The sequence below is a fragment of the Nanorana parkeri genome, unplaced genomic scaffold, assembly GCF_000935625.1.
Source record: "Nanorana parkeri isolate BGI_ZX_2015 unplaced genomic scaffold, ASM93562v1 scaffold201, whole genome shotgun sequence".
NCBI lineage: Eukaryota > Metazoa > Chordata > Amphibia > Anura > Dicroglossidae > Nanorana > Nanorana parkeri.
The window spans coordinates 935,057-959,295 of NW_017306469.1; the positions used below are offsets into that span (position 1 = coordinate 935,057).

Here is a 24,239-nt window from a genome sequence, read left to right on the forward strand (position 1 = left end):
GGAATCTAAAAAAGTACCCTTACAGTGGGGCTACCCCCGCACTACAAGGGATAAGTGTTCATTTTTTCTAGGGGATCAAACAAAGCAAATATACGCACCTGATCTCCAGTTCTGCCAGGCTACTAGACCAGTCCCCACAGTTTCTTCTTCCTTGAGCTCCGGTGGTCTAAGGACCACTGAAACCATCACGTCTAAGGGCCTGTTCACACCAGACAGTGCGTTCCAGCCCGATTCTGTCCGGAACGCACTGGATCACATTGTGGCTGGCTCACTTTCTTGTGGGGTTGAAGGGGGCGTGGTGGTCCATTGAAGTGAATGGCACCGTAGCCATGCCCTCCAGACGCAATGCGATCGGCTGCACGGGAACACAAGGTACATCAATGCCTGCGGTCCGGTCTGGTCAGAAAGAATGCTGCAAGCACAAATTTTTCTAACCGGACCAGACCGGAACGCAGGCATTGATGTGCCATGCGTTCCCGTGCGGCCAATTGCATTCACTTCAATGGACCACCATGCCCCCTCCCGCCCCACAACAAACTGAGCCGGCCGCAATGCGATCCAGTGCGTTCCGGCCAGAATTGGGCCGGAACGCACTGAGGATGGTGTGAACGGGCCCTAATGCAGGTCCATTGACTTTGGTCCACTTTCGACCACTGAGGTTGCTGAGGGACATTGCACAGACAGAGCAGAAGGGGGGAGAGGTGAGTGCCAACCCCTGCGGGACTGAGGATCTCTGTTTTATTTGAGTCTCCTAGACAAAAGAAGCACTTAACCCTTACAGTGCAGGGGTAGCTCCACTGCAACAATACGTTTTTTTAAATCCCGGAGTTCTTTTTAAAAACATATTTTCCCTTGATTCCAATGGAAAGGGATGTGCATTTAAAAACATAGGTGTGACCCAGTTTTGTAAACAGAGAATTAGAGGATGAACCCTAACATAAGGCTAAAGCCTAAAAGGTCCAGCCCAAAGTTTTATGTTCAGCTTTAGACATGGTACGGAAGTGTTAGAATCTTTTTGCATGTTCTCTGTATCCAGTTGAGATTTTCTTTTGTCAGGTTTTAATTACTGTCTGTACCTGTTCTGCTTCCTGTTCTGTCTGACACCTGGACAGTAAGTGAGGAGAAATCTGACTAGGAGGGGCACGGACACCAATGATGATAAAAATAAATTCGAACCATTAAACTATAATATGTTTTGGATGGAATGGGCTTTAGGAGCAATTTTTGACACTTACAAAGGAAACAGCTTTGAAGCTTAAAGGGGCAGGGGTATTTGGGTGAAAATAATGATATTTGGGAGCTATGATGATCTGTGGAAAGATGGCTAGAAGGATGTAGACAGATTGGATAACACAGACTTCTTTGGATCTCTTTACATTTATCCCATCTAATATATTTTTTTGAAAAACTGCTTGTCAGTCTAACATTGCCACTTTCCATCAGTTATGAACACGACAGAGAGAACTAACCTTGTTCAGGAGAGCTATAGCCTTGTCACGGGTCTTATCCCTGAGCCAGTACCTTTCTATTAGCTTGAGTTTAACTTATCATAGCAGAGTGTTGATCACTGGTCCTCTCCTGCCTGTTCAATAGCTGTGCAGATACCTTTTAGCTATTTGGGTCTCATACTAGAATCAAGGTTCATACAATAAAGTCTATCAAAATGAATACCATTGCTTAAAAGTTTTGTTGTTGTTGTAGGGAACCTCTCCATTATGGATCCTCCATCCCACAGCTCTCAATGATTCCAGGGACAAAGAGCTTCACTTGGAGCTCCATCTGCTGGTGAGATTGGGTATGGTATCTCGACCATAAAATACAACATATCGTTATGGAAATCACTCATTGTATTTAAAAGGTTAGATTCCACCATGTAAAGTAGGTGACAGCATCATAGGGTTCCTCAGGGAGGTAGTAGATGGGAGCCCCTTCTTGTAACTAGACAGGACTTAAGTTAAGCAGAGGAAATTGCTTTTAACAGACCTATGCATATAAATAGTTATACATCATCCTGATCTATGAGGCACACCCGCTTCTTCATGCTCATAAAATGGCATGTCTACTCTTTATTTAATTGAGAAAGATTCGGACACAGTTCACATTGATATGTGTGGAATGCTATAAGTAGCAGTAGCCACAGAATTGACCTAAGGATGAACAGTAGAGCTATTTGTTGCTGCATCATAAGCCATAACACTTATTTATATTGTATTGCTAAGCTGTAACAGTCATCCTGAGCTTATCAAGAAGAATTTGTCCATATGTTTAATGTCTATAGTCCCAGAGCTATACATTAAAAGAAGGAACCTTCTCCAGCAGGATGGACTTGGACTGAGGGCTGGTGATCCATAAGTCCTCCTCTTCATTCTTCTTCCTTTTCTTCTTGACTGGCGAAGGTTTGAGTGTGTTACTTTTTCTGGTCCGACAACAGCAATAGTGACAGCAGATAATACTAGAAATGAACAGAACAAGCAATGGCAAGGCAAGCAGCACTCCCAGGCAGATGCTGTTGTAGATTCCATGTTCATGTTTAGTTTGTATCTCTTTATAGATGCTCTGGAAGAAAGCATTTATATGTTCCATAATGGAAGTTGCAGGTTCCTGGATGTCTGGTGTAATTGTACTGATCGAAGAGTTCAAACTTTGGAAATCCATGGCAACGTGGTCATGTGTATGCAGTCATATCTAATAATCCAACTGCTTTGCGAAAATGTTTGACTTCATCCTATGGGGTTAAAAAAATGTTATTTTTAGTGACCATGAACAACAAACATTCATGAAAAAATCCCCAGAACTAAAGACTAAACAATTCAGAGGCCTCTGTCTTAGATAAGAAGGATGTTTTAAAACAAAACAAGTGTCACAGGGCCATTTGTATGGGATATCCATCTGTCATTGATTTGGAACCCAAAAACATACAGTTCCCACTAAACTCCAAGGTTTACTTGGAAGCCCAAAAATAAACATTTTCAATAAACAATAATGTCTTATGTAGCAATAATTCCGGGATCCCTTCTGGGTTGAGAAACTGCAAGTTGTACTTCACAATAATATGGGGGCAATCATATGGGGGTAAAACCACCAATTATACTAACAATGCTATTCACAAAAGGGTGAAGAGTTTGGAGTAGGCAGAAGAAGTGAACAATCTAGGACAACATAGCTGAACTGGAAAGTGAGCTGAATTGGAGAACTTTTCCAAATCAGCTACTTTGGCCTAGATTGTTCACTTCTCCTGCCTCCTCCAAACTCTTCACCCTTTTGTGAATAACCCTGTAAGACTAAGCTTGGGCCTCTATTGAGGGTCTGAGGCCTTCTAAACACCTCTTCTGTACTTCTGGAAACCTCATGTGCATAATTTATCAGAAGCCACGGCATGCATAGGAACAAGTATGGACTGCTCTACATTCACTCTCCTTCTCTACAGTTGGCAGTAGAATACACATGTCTGTTACTGAACACACAGGTCCTAAAGTCAAAATCAAAGGGTCAAAGGGTTAACTCAGTGACCAATAACATTTACTAATACCCATGCCTTAGAATTTCGAGAATATGTAATTTCCGCCAGCTATAATCATGATACTAACAACTCTGCTAGTCAGGACAATCACAATGTTTGCTTCCTGGTTAGTCAATGCCGATTACTTGGTCAGCCTTATTGCTATCTGGGTCAGCTCCCTAATCATTTAATAGAAGTGATAATACTGATTTGTTGCCCAATGACCAGTATGAAGGTAGAGACGTGACACTAAAAGTTTCATTAGTGAACCAAGAGATGTATGTCACCTCCCTGGCTGTGTAGTGTGGCTGAGGTGCCAACATTACAAGACTAGCTGCGCAAAATTGCAGATCAATGCAGGCAGAACAGTAAACATACTTTACAGGTGTTTCGATTGTGTATTACCCCTCTCAGCCAGAGCTCTGTATTGCTGCCTCATATGCAGTAATAGGAAGATAATGTGACATGTACTATGCATATACATACATTCGGAAGAAAATAGGCTCACAGAGGCCATTGTATAGATGGAAACTTGCAATAATTAGAACGCAGGCATGCTTTCATAACTTTGGCTCTAATCCCAGCCACTGGTCCGTGAACTGCTAGCTGTTAAAACAGTTGCTACGTTACAATGTTTGCCAAGTTGGACATGAATCAAAAGAATTTATAAATACAAAGTATAAGTTTTGTGAGTTACTTTTAATAATTACATTGTTTTTCATCAACACTCCCAATATAATAATTTCCAAACTAGACTTAAAGTGCAAGCTACCGCACAAATTAGGAATCCAAATACGTGTTGGCTATTCATACTCTGCTTAGTAAATATAGCCTGTGACCTTTTTATGTGTGTTGCTGCTAAATACCTGCTGATCCTGCCAGTTCCCCTTTGTTTCTTTTGCATACTGGCATACTCACCCGATCCTCAGGGCTGCCTGTCTCCATCTCCACTGCAGCGATGGTATGTCCCTCCTCACGTAAGGAACATGATGACTTACAGGACCGCAGACCGCTGCGGAGAAGGGGGAGAGAGGTGGAAGGGACCGGACTAAAAACCAGTCGACTTGAGGCTAACTTTTTTTTATTTTTGAGCTTAGACAAAAACAAGCACTTAACCCTTGCTGTGTATGTGTGTGTGTATTCTGCTTAATAAAAATCTTACAGGGATTGGCGTAATAGCATTCTATTTGCTGTTGACCAATGTGGTTTTATTGTGCTGTGTTCACAAATGCTTTTACAAAGTGATATATACACTAACATAATGAGTGTGATACCATCTACAGGTAAGTTTTAAAACTCTGCATCATGAAGAATCTCCCCTTTCACTTCAAGGGCGATTCTGAAAGTTCCCTGGGTTTAAAAATTCTGTGTACTGTTGTTTATGGTATATTAGGATAAAACATTGCTACTTAGTGTGTAGCTTCATATTTTTCTGCATTGCTGTATAATGAATTGCTGGGATTTGTAGTCCTCTATAGCTGGTGGTATTCTGCATTGTTATATAATGTATCACTGGGATTTGTAGTCCCTCTACAGCTTGAAATCAGGGGCAGAACTACCAGGGTCTCAGCCCTGGTGCTCCACCACTATCCTAAAATCATTAGTCTGTATTGTTGTAGGAGAACTGTCACATGACACTAAAAAGAAGTTATTGGCAATTGGTATCGGCGAGTACCGGTGAGGAAAAGTATCTGTACGCGGTCTTGAAAAAATGGTATTAGTGCATCCTTACTGATAACCTTAAACTAGGGATGCAACGATACTTTTCGAGTACCAATGCCGATACTTGGAATTTTCATGAGCACTACCGGGGTTGCAGACGTTGCAGAGGTTGCAGCTGGGACCTGGATCTGGCGCTCCACAACTGTCCTGAAATCATTAGTCTGTATTGTTTTAGAAAAACTGTCACATGACAATAAACAAAAATGTATCAGTACTTGTATCCTTGAGTACTTGGGCAAGTATCAGTACTTGTACTCGCAAAACTGGTATCGGTGCATCACTTTATTTATATTATAAAAAGAAAATCATACATTAAACCAGAGATGTACAAATCCCAGGAGCTCCGTGTGCTCCTTACAAATGACAGCTGCCTCCTAACTTGTGAATTTTTCTCTAGTCCAGTCTTGGAGCTGGAAAAGTATCTGTACTTGTACTTGTACCGAGTACGGTACTTGGTATCGGTGCATCCCTACCTTAAACGTATCCAAAAATTTACCCACCTCAAACTAACCACTCAACCATCACGTTCTCAAACAATTCATCCCCACCCAGCCACCTCCTCATGTATCATTTGCCCTTCACTTTTACATTGTAAGCCCTCAGGGGCAGGGCCCTCCTTACCATCTACCTGTTTAGAACTCCCCTGACTAGGGGCTGCGTACATGACACATCCTGTTTGTGTTAAGATTGGCAACTACCCACTTTTCTCAGTTCTTGTTTCTTGAGTAAAATTAGCTAAGTATATTGACAAAATTAGATTTAAAGAAGATCTCCGGGAATTGAAAAACACTTACCCTTGCAGAAGGGCTATACCTGCACTGCAATGGTTAAGTGCTCCTATTGTCTAGGAGGCTCAAATAAAGCAGATATACTCACCTGATCCTTGGTCCCCTCTCGGCTGCTAGACCCGTCCCCGCAGCCTCTTCTCCCCCAGCCTCCAGTGGTCTAAGGACCACTGACATCACCACATCTAATACAGGTCAATTGACTTGCATTAGGCGTGAGGATGCTGGAGGGGGGGGGGACAGGTGAGCGCTGACTGCCACAGGACCGATCACCAGTTGAGTATATTATTTGAGCCCCCTGGACAACAGCAGCACTTAACCCTTGCAGTGCAGGAGTAGCCCCACTGCAAGGGTACGTTTTTTCACTGAAAAATCATAAAATGCATTTGTACATAGAGGTAATATCAGTTCCTGAATCTCTCTTGATATCAGCCGGTTGTAATCACCTGTATGCAGCACTGGGAGCGGGAGCACAAGCAGCCAGTTAGGCTTTCTTGCGGTGCACATGTAGTGACGGAACATGCTGACAGACGGAGAGAGCAAGGTGAGCAGAGGGATAAGCTCATCAGTGTACTGCTACTCCTTTGCTGTCCAGTCAGGACAGAGGGGCTTTGAATTGAATGCTTTCTGAGTCCATTTCCACAGCACAATAATAAACTCTGACACTTTCCTGACATACTGTAAAACAAAAGCATTAAAACCAGAGACAGCCAGGCAACTAGCACTTTCAGGAGGAGGGCAAACGTGGAAGCCTCTGCACCACTGTAATGACAGGTCTACTTTAAATAGTATACTATAGTCACATATGAACATTATTACATACAGTCACATATCAACATTCTAAATTTAAACTAAACCAACATACTAAAATCTATGAGGTATAAAGATAAAAAATTTACAGCACCCTTAGCCGTGTGAATACCTGTGAATGTTCGTTTTGGGCGAATAATGGTTTCTAAATAAGTTTTTTCTAGGCTCCTCGCCTCCACCTATAGGCCATAATGTAAAATTACAATAAACTACATTCAAACGGGGAAAAAAGAACGTTCGTTTTTTGGAATATTCTCCCCAAATGAACGTTCACAGATATTCACACCACAGAGGGCCCTGTGAATTGTTTATATTATTTTATTGTGCTGTTGCTCGGAGTTGATAAAACAGCGATACCTTCAGGGGATAGCCATTCCCAGGGACAAATCAAGAGAAACAGGGATGAGAACAGCTAACAGCCATGATATACGAGATCTTTAGTTGTTTACCTGACATTTCTCTGCAGCTCTGCTGAAGTAACAGCATTGTTACAGCTCTGACATCCCATGACAGCTAAAGGTTTCTGGTGCGAGTCAGAACTAAGACACAAGTCACCCTAGTTGAGTAATAGAACATGCCCGGCCCATTGTTGGAATCCACAGAGGGGGTTTCTTGCTCGACAAGCTGTCTTTCTGTAGCCGCACTGCCAGCAATGTGCTGTTTATATTCTGCTAAAGTACAATGACATGTTTATTTAGACGAAAGCTTCTGTTGTTAAAGCGTAAAATTGTATGCAATTAATAAAAACGCTCGGCATTCTGGCTTGATGGTAATCATTTGGGAAGTGCTGATGAGCTCTTACAAGGAGACAATGGCTTTCTGTGAAAAACTATATTAATGCAGTTATGCATTTATTATAAAGTCATCAAATGTGTTCTAAAAAAAAGCCCAACACAGGGTTCGGCCATCCGCCCCTTTTAGTGCTCTCCCTGGCCCCTCTCCTGTACATTTTGCTTCTTTATTTTTTTAAGCCTTCATGCTGATCATGTGACATGCAGAGTTGTCTTATCTTGCCCATCTGCTACTAGTGTTGGTGGTCTTGGATGATGCATAATTATACTATGAATGAACAGCCCCTCAGGGGGCAGGTCCATGACACCCCGCACTGGTGTCATGTAACCCGGAAGACTGAGGACATCTTGTGGTGATAAAGAAGTACTGCACAGGACTGCTTTGGATTAAAGTTGAACATTGCAGCATGAGCGGCTTTATGTTCTTAAAGTGATATTAAAGTCAAAAGGATTTTAAACTGTTTCAGATGCTGATGAAATGACTTACAATGGATGCTGCTCCTTGATGTATAACAGTTTTAGTTTCATGCGGAATCAGCTGGTCCCCCAAGCACTGGTCCTGACTTCCTGTTTTAGAGTGACTTCTTTCTCAGAGTGCTACGCAGTCACCCTTGTGTGTGCTGGTAAGGTGTGTGTGCTAGTAAGCGGTGTGTGTGTCCACAAACACACAGACACAGCAAATCAAGCTCCTCCCCTCCCACTCGGTCTCCTGCTCTGTCCGGATGTTCAGGGAAGTGGAGCTGAGTAGACTTGGAAGCAGCTGTTCAAAAATATGATGACTGTAAGTGTTTGGTCAAAAGTATAAAGCAATGCTTTGCCGGGCAACTATATTTGTTTGCTCTGGAATAATAATTGAAAAAAGTTTGAGAGTTTAATACTATTTTAACACCTTCTGGGGGTCTAATTTAAAATTAATTTTACATTTTTGACAGGCGTTGGCCTTTAAATTATTGTAGGTAACTGAATTAGTATTTTTACCACTATCCTGAAATCTTCTGTACTGCAATACATCACATTTTGGTTAGCCAAATAGAAAAATGAGCTCAGCAACCTGGATGAGCTGCGTAAACACCGGAATATCACAAATATAATCACAGGTAAGACAGTTCCCCAATGCATTTAGCATTTTTATTTTATTTTCTTTCTAGATCTGGATAAAGTGGGCACATTTTAGTGACTTAGAAACTTATTACTGGTACTTGAACAAATGCTGAACTGCTGGTAAAGATCTTTTCACACCATGGATTTCAACTCCTACTTGAGAAATAGGGTTGTCTGCAAAGGCTGTACGCTTAGGCCCCGTTCACATTGATCGATTTATCGCGCTGTAATTCCCGCGATATCGCGGCTATTTACCGCGCGATATCGCTCTCCAATGCTTCTCAATGGGGCAAAGGGTCCTGCTATCGCGGGTCGTGCGTCGCTACAGCAGGACCCTTTTTGGAGCGGATTTAGCCGCGATTCAAGCTTGCTCAATGCAAGCATTTGCGCAATCGCGCGACAAATCGCGTGATATCGCGCAAAATGCAAATCGCGCGGCAAACGCGCGATTTGCGAACCGCTCAATGTGAACGGGGCCTTAGAAACCATTAGTGTCCAGATGTCCATTGCTGAAGCCCTGATGAAGGGTAATTCCTGATCCCTGAAATGCGTTGGCTGTGCATATCTCTTTTTATCATTTGGGAGGCCCATAACTTGTACTCTTGAGGCGACTACCTGGCACTCTTTTTTTTAGTCTTCATTTATATGGGTTTTTGATTCTGGGCATCCCCTCCCTTTGGAGGGCCCTTTGTTTTGTTGGGCCATCAGGCCTAACTTGAACTAGAGAAAGTTTGTGGTTCAGCACCTCATCCACCCCAAGGTTTGATTACTGCCTCAAGCACCACTAGTGGGATCTCCCCAAATTTCCTGTCCCAGTGATACAGGAAGTAATGGAAAATCTCCCCAGTGGGACTGCTGGATATGTTACCAACGCACAATCACCAAATGAAGAGGTACAGCAGGAAAAGGCCCTTTATCTCTGATTGAAAGGTGCTAAGGTTGGAACACATTGAGGGGAATTGATCAAAACTGGAGCAGACAAAATCTGGAGCAGTTGCCCAGTGCAACCAATCAGCTTCTATCTTTCATTTTCAAATCTTTACTGGACATACTGAAGAAAGAAACTGATTGGTTGCCCTGTGCAACTGCTCCAGATTTTGTCTGCTCCAGTTTTGATCAATTCCCCTCACTGAGGTTGGTGCCTGTGGGCAGAGGGTGCTGCAATACCCCCTTTCTGCCAGCCTCCTCCATCCTGCTCATCTATGCATTTTGGAAACATAGACAGCTTTTACTACCAGTCATATCTCTGCCTCTTGCATAGGAGAGTCGACATTATTAATAATACAAAACCAAGTAGAGTTTAGTGTACAAAATGGCTGCCTAATTGCTTCAGACAATTGAGCAGCGACACCATTTGCCTCCACTAATAAAATCATTGCATTAAACTTGTCTGCAGCCCTAATAAGCCAGAAGTTTTGAAGTCATTTCACTTTGGGAAGTGGATAACAGGCTTTATTAATGAAACATTGCGCTATTCAATGAATTTTGCAGAATGCCAATACTCAACACTAGCCGGTCAGAAATAATTGCCACGTCTGTGAATTTTAATTGCTGTTCGATTGAAATAGTTATTTTATGGGATCAATGTAAAACAAGTCAAACTGGAGGTCTTGTTATTAATCTAGAGATCTGCGGATAAAGATAGACTGCAATTAGAGCCCAGAGAAGTGTATAGAGCACAAAGTGCACGCCAAAAATGTATTTACATATCAATTCCTTTTACATTTAAAGGAGACCTAAATTAGCAAGATAAGTCAGAGGTAAAGGAGCTGTAGAGTCGCAGCATACACTGAACTGTCCTGTTATAACATCAGCATTGTAATAGGAATACATACTAGAGTTGCTTTTGATAATGCAATCAAAGCTTACAAGAATAAAATCCCTTGTATGTAGTGAGTGTTGCCTTCCATCTGTCCATGACTTTCATCAACTTCCTGGATCCCCAGTGTGCTTTGCATCTCTTTCCCTGCTACGTGATGTGATGCAATCACCATTTCTCAAGACTACATACAGGGTTGGATTTACTCTATCTCTTATGCCCCAATGCCAGGTTCCTCATTGGCCCCCCCTGTATGCAGGCTGAATACAAGTGATCACAACGACATCCCCAAGATCACTTGTACAAAACAAGCGGCAACTTCCCCGCTCTACATTTAGCCCTACTTGCCCAAAGCAGGGCTAAATGTAGAAAACAACTACCCGCCGACACCTGGAACTTCTTGTCCCGGGCGTCAGGAGATAGGAATTCCACACCCCTGCTGCCCCAAGGCCGGGCCTTGGTTGGCCTTGTGGGAAATCTGGCCCTGACTACATATCATAGTTACATAGTTAGTCAGGCTGAAAAAAGTCCATCATGTTCAACCTTTAGAGATACGGAGAAAAAAATAAAATTGAAAGAGAAGAAAAGCCTAAACAGAACGCTATGCCCACAGCTACCCCCTGTTGATCCGGAGGAAGGCAAAAAACCCCCCTATAAATATCCCATCATGCATTGCTTCCAGCAAGCAATGATAATGTTACATTGCAGGAAGTTCAGACACTGAGTTTTAAATCTGCCAGGGTTGAGTGCTCGTTTGTGTCTAGGTTCAGAAATAAAAAAAGTCATACTCATGTGATCCTCTGAGCTGACTTGCTCTTAAACGGGTCCCTGGAGTATCTCTCCCCCTCTGCTGCAGCAGTCTAAGGTCCCTGAGTCATCACGTTTTATACGCTGTGCATAGGACGTGAAGATGCCGAGGGACATGCCATTGCTGCAGCGTGAGTATAACTTTGTTATTTTTTAACCTAGATACAAATAAACACTTAACCCTTGCAGTGTGGAGGTAGCCCCAGTGCAAGAGTTAATAAAACAGTTTACCCAGAGTTTTGCTTTAAATCCCAACAGAGGTCCTAACTGTTTCTCTCTCTCTCTAACCCCCCCTCTCTCTCTCTCTAACCCCCCCTCTCTCTCTCTCTAAACTTTAAAATGTTACCAAGAGAAACAAATCAAAACATAAGTCACAAGATCCTTATCAGGTCAGAATCATACAAAATGAAGAATAGCCTGACTGTCATTTTCCTTTTTCTGGGAAATGCTCATTACGCTGGTGTGGCTTTATAAATCTAAATATTTAGACATTTCTGTTTCCCTCCATGGTGTTATTAAATACATTGCTGAATGGGAAGAAGTCGAATGAGCTCCTCTGACAGCTTTGAAGGAATTCAGAGAGTTTCCCAACTAGTGACGACTGTTCTCAGCCAGGACGAGGGGGGAGCGAAAGCTAAGAGACCAAATCTAAACAAGATTAAACAAAAAAATGAAACTATGTCACCGTTTTCAGCTCAGTGAGAACATTGTGTAGCCAGCAGTGCAGTCAACTGGTAAATAGCAGGAGGCTGATTCACGGCCCCAGCCCTGCCCTGGAATGTGGTTCTTACATCTGCATTACTGAGACCTGGCCACAATGGTATTTACTATCATCTGAGCTACAGGGGAAAACCAAGAGTGTGACTTTGTATCTCACACATCTCTGCCGTGAGTCAGCGGTGAGCAACCTGCTAAAGCTTAAAGCGTTTTTAAATCCAAAAAGCAAACATTGAAAATGTTTCAGCTTACCAGTCCTGAAATGTGGTGGCTTCATTATTTTTCGTTTTCAAGGCCAGGTTCATACCTGGGCGGCTCGTGACTGCACGACAATAGTGCACAAAATCACACGGGTAGCCGCGTGGCCACTGAGTCGAAAACCATTATTTTCTAATGGCCCCCCAGTCGCGGCAGGCAGATCGTGCAGTTTCCCGCCGCGATTCTGGCTGTACAATTGTGCACGATGGCAGTTGATAAAAAAAGTGCGTTTTTTGTCGTACAAAAAAGGTACATGTACCTTTCTTCAGCGATTGTCGCATGCATGTAACCCCATTTAAATCCATGGGGCAGTGCAGCAACCGCTGTGTGCAACTGCGCGTCCCAGGATCGCCCAAGTCTGCACCAGCCCTAAAGTGACACTAAACTCCGGAATTAAATCTTAAAAACTAATTCAAGTACCCTAACTATTAACACGAATGTATCTTATGTATCTGTAGATCCTCAAATCAGCTCTGAATTGGTGCTGACACTGTCCTTCCTTCTGGAGGGTGGCTACTTTTGTTCCCCATGGTCCCTGTGTGTGTTGTAAAGTAGTCACCTCTCCAAGCTCGCTCCTGTGATAGACTACAATCTCCATACAAATTAGTAAACTAAGCATTAGATTGTAGTCCATCACAGGAGGGAGCTTGGAGCGGTGACTACTTTACAACACACACAGGGACCATGGGGAACAAAAGTAGCCACCCTCCAGAAGGAAGGACAGTGTCAGCACCAATTCAGAGCTGATTTTAAGATCTACAGCCAAGTGATACACAAATAGGGTCCGGTATTGTTAATATTTAGGGTACTTGAATGCATTTTTAAGATTTAACTTCTGAGTTTAGTGTCCCCTTTAAGGCTTATTTCCCTTTAATTCCACCTAGTGATACAGCCAGTAAGTCTGTTATTTTTCAACTTCCTTTAACAGACCAAGCTGTCCAGCAAAATTGGCAGATAGAGGTTTGTGACAAACCATTTTACATTGGCAAGGGTGCTTATAATGATCAGCTTTTATTCATTTATGTAAAATCTATATCCCAAATGGGGAAAAAACAGCTGTTGCTGTAACTGTTTAATAAGTGTTAACTGGAGTTTAGATTTATTGTGCTAGACAAGTCCATCTAAATCTACCACTGCATGGAACACTACCCTCTCCACAAGGTGACAATGCTGATGCCCAAGGGTGTCTCCATTGCTTCTCCATAAATTAGAGCCACCCTAAAACAGGAAGTGCGTTACTGGCCGGATCACCAGGTGAAAAGCTCAGCTCGATCTATTTTTTTTGTGTGCAATTACCCACTGGGTGGATTTCCCCTAAGACTTTTTATGATCCATGCTATGCTAACAGTAATGGTCAGCAATTACATGGTAGCAGAGTTAACAACCTGCATAGCTTAGTTTCTGTAATTTGCAAGATGGCAAAGAAAAAAGAAAAGGTTTTTTTTTTGTTCTGCTGAACAAAAAGCACAAATACTAACTGAACATAGTAGTCCTCCACCCACGCACACACACGCTTTTCCGGCATGTATTGACATTTAAAAAAATAGGCAAAAAAAGCAATAAATCTATATTATGAGGAAGTACGGTATTTGTTTTTTATATCAAGTGTACTCAGGAAACCACCAGTGAGGTTTGTTGTAATAGCTACATAGTAACTATAATAAGCTGTAGATACCAATTCATCTGAAAAAGGGAACATGCTTGAACAGCTTTCCTATTGTCAAGGAACTGTTATTTAAGAGTTATAATTATCTCTGACTATTGTTAAAGAGCAACTGTCATCTTTGTCATTCAAAAAATGTTTTACATTCTGCCGTCAGCATTTTATATTTAGAAAAAAAAAGAAAAAAATGATGGAATGTTTCTTTGTAGAATGTGGAAGTTGGACATGTGCAGGCAGTGGTGCACCTAGCACTTAACAGCTAGGGCAGATTATCTTTTAACCCCCCAACTCCCTATGCATTAAAATAGTTTTAGGTAATAATCATTAAATTAAACAAATAAAAATGGACAGAAACAAAAGAATCGGAAACTGCACTACCGCAAAACATGTGAATATCCGCGTGCACTGCCGCAAAACATGCGAATAATAGTGTTGTGCTAGAAAAACAAATCAAGGGTATAATAGTAGCGAACTAGTGTGGAACATAGTAGGTTCCAAGTACCATTCGCACTCCTGCGGTCTTACAGTTCAAAAAAGGGCATCTGTGGTGCTCAAGGTGACCGCACGGATGGCACCGTGCAAACACTAGTAGTAAGTTCAAGGATTTCACCGAAGGATTTCACTATGTGACATCCTTCAGCGAAGGATGTCAAATAGTGTCATATAGTGCTAATGTTTCGGGTCCTCGCAGGGATTCTTCATCACCTCGCAGCGAAGGATGTCACATAGTGTCATATAGTGCTAATGTTTCGGGTCCTCGCAGGGATTCTTCATCAGAGCAACACAGACAGTCACTGTGTTGCTCTGATGAAGGATCCCTGCCAGGATCCAAAACATTAGCACTATGTGACACTATTATGCGGTCTATTCACAAAAGGGTGAAGAGTTTGGAGAAGGCAGGAGAAGTGAACCATCTAGGACAACATAGCTGAACTGGAAAGTGAGCTGAATTGGAGATTTTTTCCGAATCAGCTATGTTGGCCTAGATGGTTCACTTCTCCTACCTTCTCCAAACTCTTCACCCGTTTGTGATTAGACCCCTATGTGACATCCTTCACCGAATAAATAGATCAATGTAATATTGATATTTGATTTTCCAAGTGTGTGCCGGTGAAATCCTTGAACTTACTACTGTGGAACATGGGAATAATATTGGCATGCTTTTATAGAGGAAGGCTTACAGGGGCTTAAAGTCTATTAATATACAGTGCAGCAGTGCTAAAGTGAAAGCTGCAGTGAAGTGAGCCTCAATGATACTGGGCCAGATCTACTAAAGTGTAATATGAGCCGAAATGAACTATGTAGACTAGTTTATTTAGTTATTTATTACAGGTATTTATATAGCGCCAACTATTTTTTATGCAGCGCTTTACAAAGTTACACATTTACATCAGTCCCTGCCCTCAAAGCTTACAATCTAAGGTCCCTATCTCACATGCTTTCGTACAGGGCCAATTAACCTTCCAGCATGTCTTTGGCGTGTGGGAGGAAACCGGAGTACCCGGAGGAAACCCACACAAGCACAGGGAGGACATGCAAACTGCTTGTAGATAGACCAATGAAGGTTCTCACAGTCAGATATGAGGGGGTGTAGGAGCAGTTTATATTCTCAGGTTGTTATGGAATTGATCTGCACATGGCGCTTGGCCTTGGAGAATTGCTGTCCTGGTTTCCTGGTTATGTGTGCTGGAGGAAGCCATTATTCTCTATGGCTAGGTCTGGCTCATACACATCTTCTTAACAGGATTATGGATTATGTAAATAATGCTTCCTACCTGGGCAGGCCTGACGTTGAGAACCTTCTTTAGTCTGCTTCTGGAGTCTGAATAATGGGGAGGGGGCAGAATATGGGGTTTCGCATAAAAATGGATTTGTCCTTTAAGAAATGAGGAATACAAACTTCAAAATGTTAAAGAAGACCTCCGGGCATAATTATTCTTAACCGTTGCAGATGGGCTACTGCAAAGGTTAGGTGCTCCTTTTTTTCTAGGTACAATACTCACCTGAAGCTCAGAACCAGCTGGCTGCCAGACCGGTCATCCTCTCCCCTCCAGCGGTCTAAGGTCCTGTGAGTCATCATGTCGTATATACAGTGTATAGGACAGGGGTAGCCAAACGCCGGCCCTCCAGCTGTGGTGGAACTACAAATCCCATGAGGCATTGCAAGATTCTCACAGCCACAGACATGACTCCCGGAGAGATACATCATGGGATTTGTAGTTTCACCACAGCTGGAGGGCCGGAATTTGGCTACCCCTGGTATAGGACATGAGAATGCCAAGGGTCATAGCATTGCTGGAGCAGATGAGGAGAGAGACGGCAGGCACCAGAGTAGCAGCCAGCCGGCTCCAAATTTCAGGTGAGTATAACTAGCTTGTCCCTAGACGAAAACAAACAGGTAACCCTTGTAGTGCAGGGGTAGCTTGTCCCTAGACGAAAACAAACAGGTAACCCTTGCAGTGCAGAGGTAGCTTGTCCCTAGACGAATCCGAGCAGGTATCTCTTGTAGTGCAGAGGTAACTTGTTCCTAGACGTAAACGAGCAGGTAACCCTTGTAGTGTAGGGGTAGCTTGTCCCTAGACGTAAACGAGCAGGTAACCCTTGTAGTGTAGGGGTAGCTTGTCCCTAGAAGGAAACGAGCAGGTAACCCTTGTAGTGTAGGGGTAGCTTGTCCCTAGAAGGAAACGAGCAGGTAACCCTTGTAGTGCAGAGGTAGCTTGTCCCTAGACGAAAACGAGCAGGTAACCAGGTAACCCTTGTAGTGTAGGGGTAGCCCCACTGCAAAGGCTAAGAATAATTATGCCAGGAGTTCTTCTTTAAACATCGCTAGGTATCAATTTTTTGGGCCTGCTTTTATATTTCCAAAACTGTACTTTAATTTCACTTTGAAATCACTCATGTGAAACAGATGTTCTGTTATTCTTTTCAGGGTTCTCTGGAAATGAGTGGATGTGTGAAGAAAACACAGGTTCACTTTGACTCACTTTAATATATCAGGCCATGTTTATTTCACGTCGCTGTGCTTCACTCCATAGTAAATCTGCGTCCCCTGAGACTCCAGGGAGTTTTGTCTGCACACAGTTTCCAATGCAGTAATGATGGATTATTTTTTTTTGAAGCTGCAGAGGAAGTACCAGGCCGAGAACAACAAAAACACCCCATAAAAGGCGAATAAGAACATTTCATGATTGTACATAGCAGGTTGAGTCACGGAAATGTCGTTTTCCCCCCGAAGGTGATGCTACACTTTAAAGCAATAAGCTACGGTATATTCAGAGATATATTATCTATGTTCTCACTTCAATATCGTCTCAGCACTCGCCTACACAAAGGCTGTAAAGCTGTTGAGATGGATTATTGGGTTTTTGTCTACATAATTAATAGCACAAAATAAAACATAGACTTTGCTACCTTTAATTGGAAGCGTGGGAAGAAAGCGCCGGACCCGTGTGGTTATTCTCTTAGTGTTTCTCATCCAACGGTAGTTATATGATGTGAATATGGGTGATCTGGCTAATGAGAGGCTGTGTCAGCAATTCAAAGGATCTGCACAGTGTTCTTGTTTTGACAATGAACACAGTAGATATAGGAATTGAAGCCACGCACCAAATCAAATATTCCAGATACAACTTTATTCATTTGGGGTCAGGGGATATTTAAGTAGTGTAGCCAATGTGTTTCAGGGGTCCAGAATACTCTGAATTCATTGGGGCCTAATAAGACATGTATGTGGACTACAATCCCTGCAGGTTGAAAGTTGCATTGACTTGTTGTGATGTTGTGATGGGAGAACTTGTTGTGAAAGTTGTGATGGGAGAACTTCAGGCTTTTCAGAGGCTGTAAACTCAGTACAACGTTCAATCTGCAGGGATTATAGTCCACATATTATTATTACATCTATTTTGCTACCTTGATGGCTGAGTTAAAGCCCAACTCCAGCCAAAATAAATTTAGGTTTGGATAAAGTGACTAAGGGATTAACATTTCTATCACATTTTAAAGAAGAACTCCAGTAGGGATGCACCAATACCGATACTATTATCGGTATTGGTGCCTACATTTGGGCAAGTACGAGTATTTGGGAGAGTACTCGTACTTGCCCAAATGCTCCCATACTTAGACCTCATTCACACTGCTAAGAGCCAGTTCGTACGGCGTGCATGACCGAATCGGGCCGCTCCCGGGAAGAACAGGTGACAGTGATTGTACTCAGCAGCCTGTTCTTCTCTATTGGAGTACGCCGCACGGATCTGTACGGGACGGCTCTTAGCAGTGTGAATGAGGCCTTACCCTCGATAACAGAACATCCAGTCAGAGGGAGATTTCCTCTGACCTGCAGTGCCGTGAGGGAACATGGAGCCGGCTTCCAATGACACGCCTTCCTGCTTCCTATTTGGCCTGGAAGCCAGCTCGATGCTGCTTGGCTGGGAAGCCAGCTTCCCTGCGTATCAACATTGAGCTGGCCAAACAGCATGGAGCCGGATTCCTTGGCTATCAAGAACCCGGGCGGCAGATAATAGCAAGCCGATGCCCAGGAAGCTGGCTCCATGCTAGCGGAAGTAGCGGTATTGGTACTCGATATTGCCGAGTACCGCAATATAAATATTAGTACTCAATTTTAGTTGCTCAATACCGAAAAAACGGTATTGGTGCATCCCAAAACTCCAGGAAATCTACAGATTAACCCTTTCAGTGGGACTACAAGGGTTAAGTGCTCGTTTTTTTCTCTAGGGGCCGATCTAAAGAAGATGTACTCACCTGATTTCCGGTCCTGTGGCCGTCAGCACTTATCCCTCTCCCTCTCGACTCTAGCGGTGGGATGTCTCCGCATCCTCAGCTGCATTAGACGTGACAATGTCACGGGTCCTTAGACCTCTAGAGCCCGGGGGGAGAAGAGACTGCGGGGACCAGTCTAGCAGCTAGACGGGATCGGGGATCGAATGAGTATATCTTATTTACTTTCATTTCTAGACCAAAACGAACACTTAACCCTTGAACATCGGGGAAAGGCCCACTGTAAAGGTACATTTCTAGATTTCTTGGCGTTCTTCTTTAAATGCTGCTTGTAATTCTGTAAAAGGTTTTTTTTTTCTCTCATCTAAAGACAGGAAGAGAGTTAATAGCAGAATCACCAGTGAAAAAAAGGGGGGAAAAACACCTAAAAAATGAAAACGAACGCAGCCACCACATCTTTGTTCTGGTAAGCTGCAATCTATTACATTTTTGTGTTTATATACGCTTGACTTTAATCTTTTTTTTTTTGCTAATTTTTCTGTACACTCTGCAGACTAATGAAGTCAGGCAACTTAGAGAGATAATGTTGACATTCTTGTTTTCATCCTTGGGATAGCAGCCTTAATTGGAGGAGATTCTTCGTCCAGCTGCAAGGTCACCGTGAATGTACATCCAGAAGTGTTCAGACTTTATGTCATGTGATACATTGTGGACTCAAACCAAATTACATTGTGCAGTGTCCAAGCAAGTTTATATTGCTGGTAACGTCAGCTATTGCTAAAGAGAATCTGAAGAAGAAAGTGGCTTTTTGTTTTTGGCTGCACTCCTAACATTTCGTTTGTTTGGGTGTGTATTAGTTTAGACTTTCTTTGTTCAACCTAATCTTAGTTATTGTGGATTTCAAGGTAGTGCTGTGATAATGGTATCAGGAAGGACACATTTAACTGACTCGGAGAACAGATGTTTGCTTTTACCCTGAGTGGGTGTTACTTTGTTCCATTCTTTTGTTAAAGGCAAAACACAATGGTTTTTGGTCAATGTCATTTTATTTTTTAAAGTGCATCTAAACTCAAAAGCAAAAATGTGAAATATTACAGCTTACCAATCGTCAGATGTGGTGTCTGCATTCATTTTCTTATTTTGTAAGCTTTTTTCTTTTATTTTCACCTGGTGATTCTGCCAGTAAGTCTTTTATCTTTCAACTTCCTTTAACAGGCCAAGCTGTCCAAAAAAAGTTGTAGATTGAGACAAACGATTTTATATTGACAAGGGGTGCTTATAATGGTCAGTTTTTAATTATTTAAGTAAAATCTTTATCCCAAAAGGGAAAAATAACTCTTGCTGTAACTGCTTAAAAAGTGTAATGCCGGAGTTCATATTCAATCTGTTAGTCAAGTCCATCTAAATCTACTCAGCCATCTATCACCACCCTCCCGGCAGGGTGACAGTGCTGCTGTCCAAAGGTGGCCCCATTGCTGCTCTATAGAGTGGAGCCACCCTGAGACAAGAAGTGGGTTACTGGCTGGATCACCAGATGAAAATAGTAGGAGAAAAAAGCCTAATAAAAGATAACTAATGCAGCCACCACATTTAAGGATTAGTAAGTTGCAATATATTACAGGTGTGCTTCTAAAACAAGCCAGACTGTGTCTCTGATATGGAAGAGGCAGTTATAAACGTGTGCAATCCAATCTCTTCAGTTTTTAGAGAACAGCTGTAGAGTGAAAAATGGTTTCATGCTCTTGTTTGGAAGTTGCAACCTACTGGCTGCAAATGGTAAATATTAACTATTCATATGTAATATTTCACCAATTCACTGACTTTTTAACCGGTTACAAAATATAATTTTATTAATTTTTTTCAAAAAAGCTAAAAAGGTAAATAAAACAAAACATTAATTTAAAGATACTTTAGTTTCTGGGCATTTAGACTGAAACTGTAAAGAATACTATTATGCCCAGAGGTGGGAGTCTAGCTATTTATAGCCGACCCTTCATTTTTTGGCCTGTCTGTGGTCAACAAATTATATATATGAATGGGTCTGTAGTCAGTTTTTCCAAATGGAAAGGAGAGAGCCGTGAATACAAGTATATTGGTAATGCAAAGTAAACAAGGAGCTCCACCATCCTATGCCGATTGGCTGGCTTTTAAAACAGAGGGATGCTGTTGTCCTTAGTCAAGCAAACAAAGTAATTAAAATGAAAATCATGATATATATATATCTATATATATACACTGTATATATAGCAGAGCTTGCCAACATATGCACTTTGCTCCCTGTAATTTTTTTTTTGTAGAATGTAGAATGTTTTTTGTGGTTATAGATACATGATGATCCTGACAAAAATACTGACTGTACCTCACTTCCTTCAATGGAGTGACAACATGGACACTGCTGCATTGTAATAGTAAGCAGCGTTGTCAGCTCTGCATGTGAAATCCATAGTGGGACTGCTGTACAAGACACCTGTGCAGCCTGTGACTTGTTAAAAGGGGATAAAGTATTAATGACTAAGCAAAGTCAAAAAATTTGCATAGCACTGTTCAAGATCTGAGCAATGACTAGGAAGTTAAATAAAGTAATTCGAAAAACACAATACCGGGAACAGTGAAAAGTCTTTTCTGGGTTTATATAGGAATAACAAGATGTGCTGCAGGGCAGGGTGCCGTTTTTATTGGCAAGGGCAGATGTGTGGGCGATTACAGTGGAAGAAGTCATGCTGCATGGCAGAGGAAAGGTACCTTGGCACTTCTGTGTGTGGCTGAAGCAGAAATAGTCATTGTTATTGCAGGAATTAGAAGTTGGCAGAGAAGTTGGAGTTTAGAGCACAGCAGGAGTGAAATGTGTGTGCTTGGGAAGTTTATGAGCCAATTACATGTAACATTGAGCAGTAGAATGAGTAGAAGGACTCTCAGAATTGGTCTATGACTAATTGTATTAATATTGTCAGAAAAAAACCTAGTTTACCCATCTACGTATGTCAAGCCTGTGACTACACGTCTTTAGGGTGCAGAGATGGTTTGAAGTATAGGCTTTTACTTTTGTTGATGGCATTTGTCTGTCAAAGTTGTAAGAAAGTATCCAACAGCCTTTATAAAACTCATCTTTTACAGTAGTGATAGGAAAGCTGATGGTTTCCCAGCCACAGGATTGGGACAGCAGGGGCAATAAGGGCCATAAAACCATCACTGACATAAATAAAACACATCAGTCCACATTTTTGTGCACAGCAAAAATGCAGATAGCCTCAAGAAGCATGTATTCAGCAACTATTGCCAATCCTGCATAGGTGAGAATCAAGTTTGCTCTTTTATTAAAACAGGAATTGATGGAATTTTAGCAGCCCATGTGAGCAATAAACAAGCTCAAAATGTTCTCAGATACAACAAACCATCTGGCAAATACAACAATCTAAACATGACAACTGGATCTAAACAGTCACTTTTTTTACTGCAATTGTTGAGATAGCAGGCATATGCATTTTAAAGAGTAACTGTGGCCAATTGTTTTTTAATTTTGGATAATATGAGCACAAATGGTAGGAGACTGCAGCAAGGAAGGGGAACGGACCAAAGGGGGAAGATGGCAAAGAGAATGGATAAGAAAGAGAGAAGAGATGAGATAAGGGGCAGGAGATCATTTCACCCACTTTTTATAGTGGTATGCTACTAGCCCTGTAACAGTTAATCAAGGTGCCCAGAGGTGCCCCATGTCTTTTAGAATCCTAGTATTACTGGATATCACTTTGAAGCAGACCAGTTTACCAACTTTTTACATGAAAATTCAAACTCCCCTTTAATATCATTGTTAAAATCTCCATTAAAATATCAATGTCATTAAAAGTACATAAGAATGTGTAAAGTGAATATTTGATATGGGATATAGATGGATTACTACACACAGCTAACATTTTGTAACAAATGTAGCACATGGATATGTAATGGGTTTAAAAACCAACCACAAACCTCTGATGTTTGGCCCTCTTAGCAGATGTTTGCCATTTTGCTTGTATATTACAGCTGTTTTACACACAGCTCAGTGTAACTGAATGACAGCTGCATATCAGAGATATTAGAGACCACAGATAAGAATCAGGAAGTCTATTACTCATTGTGATTGACAAATGGTGCGGAATATACCATTGCTCATATTTAATACTCAGTGTTCTTACTCTGTGTTGAAATGATTGAGCAACATAGTTACCCACATACATTTGCTGTTTGTTTTTCATATGTGGTTGCGAAAGCCTGCCAACATCCTCAAGAGGCACCAGTGATGACTACAACAGAAGTGCAATGGCAATATTGCAAATCTGTAGGATTCCAAAAGGATTTGTGTAATTGGGAGCACCTCTTGGTCTATGTAAGCCTCTGCGGTCAGTAAAAGCTCAATAAAATCTTTTTTATAAGAAATGATACAGTTTAGTGATAAAACAACAGCCTATTATTGGCCCTATTATTTTACTGAGCCAAGCCAGTGGCCACTATTAACATTATAGTCCAATTAAATTTAAAAACGTTATGTGACCACGTGATCTCTGGGTATGTCAGGACTATGATACCAAGAATGCAAAAAACATGTAGCTCATCTCATATTCCAAATGGCTTTGAAGTTATTTGTATGATCATTGGTTGAACTGAATGGACATGCCTTTTTTTCAAGCTGGCTAAGGGCCTGCGTCGACAGGCTTTGGTTCAATTCAGATGGATTTTACATTCTCATACAAGCCTATGCAAAACCCACCTAAAGCCTGTCAATTGCAGGTCAGGAGGTCAACTGCATTTTGAATTCAGTCAAATATTCAGATAAGTGGGAAGAATGGTTTTAATACCAATATGAAAGGAAATTTATGGTGGTTGTTTTAGAAAGAAGTTATGAATATTTTTCTCTTCTGTTTTTGGATTGGATTTCTCACTGGGAGAGTCTTTTAACAGGATGCTTACATGTTTAAATGTCTTTATTGTTATATGTAGAAACAATAAAGAAATATTTTACAAATATTCAGATAAGCTATGATAAATGTGATGAAATAAATGTGGCTTTATTTTTTAGAAAGTTGATAACGCCCTTATAATCAAGGCCACTTTGGGGCAGCCCATACACAACTGCCATTTTGACTTGCAATAATCAAGCAGTATACACCCAAAATCCTGGAAGTGCTCTTTATCTCACAAAAAGATTACCCAGCATGTTGGAAAAATGATTTGCACTATGAATGATCGTTGTGCTTTTGCAACAGAAACTTTCCAGAGAAAAGTAAAGGATTCCTTTACAAAGGTTGTCAAATGAAGTTGCAGCAGGCCTGCAGTTTTATGCCAAACAAGCTCTAAAGCAGCGGTTCTCAACCTGTGGTACGCGACCCAAAAGTGGGTCGCCGTCCCCTCTTGAGTGGGTCGCCGCAGTGTTGGTCACTCCCCAGCCGCCTGATGTCGCTGCAGCAGTCAGCGGGGAGGAGCAGAGAGAGGGATGCGAGTGGGAATGACACATGAACAGTAGGTGAGGAGGTTCCCTTCCCGCCGATACTGCTTCACT

General features: G+C 41.9%; 1 protein-coding gene across 1 annotated transcript in view; it reads right to left on the reverse strand.

The window, feature by feature from the left end:
• Window positions 1-2,015: 2,015 nt before the first annotated feature.
• KIAA0040 (KIAA0040 ortholog) overlaps window positions 2,016-24,239 on the reverse strand; it is a 38,896-nt gene continuing 16,672 nt past the window's right edge. The window contains exon 2 of the mRNA XM_018555545.1: window positions 2,016-2,725. Coding sequence (XP_018411047.1) covers window positions 2,287-2,655 — 369 coding nt within the window. The 5' untranslated portion in view covers window positions 2,656-2,725 and the 3' untranslated portion in view covers window positions 2,016-2,286. The remainder of the gene's footprint in view (window positions 2,726-24,239) is intronic.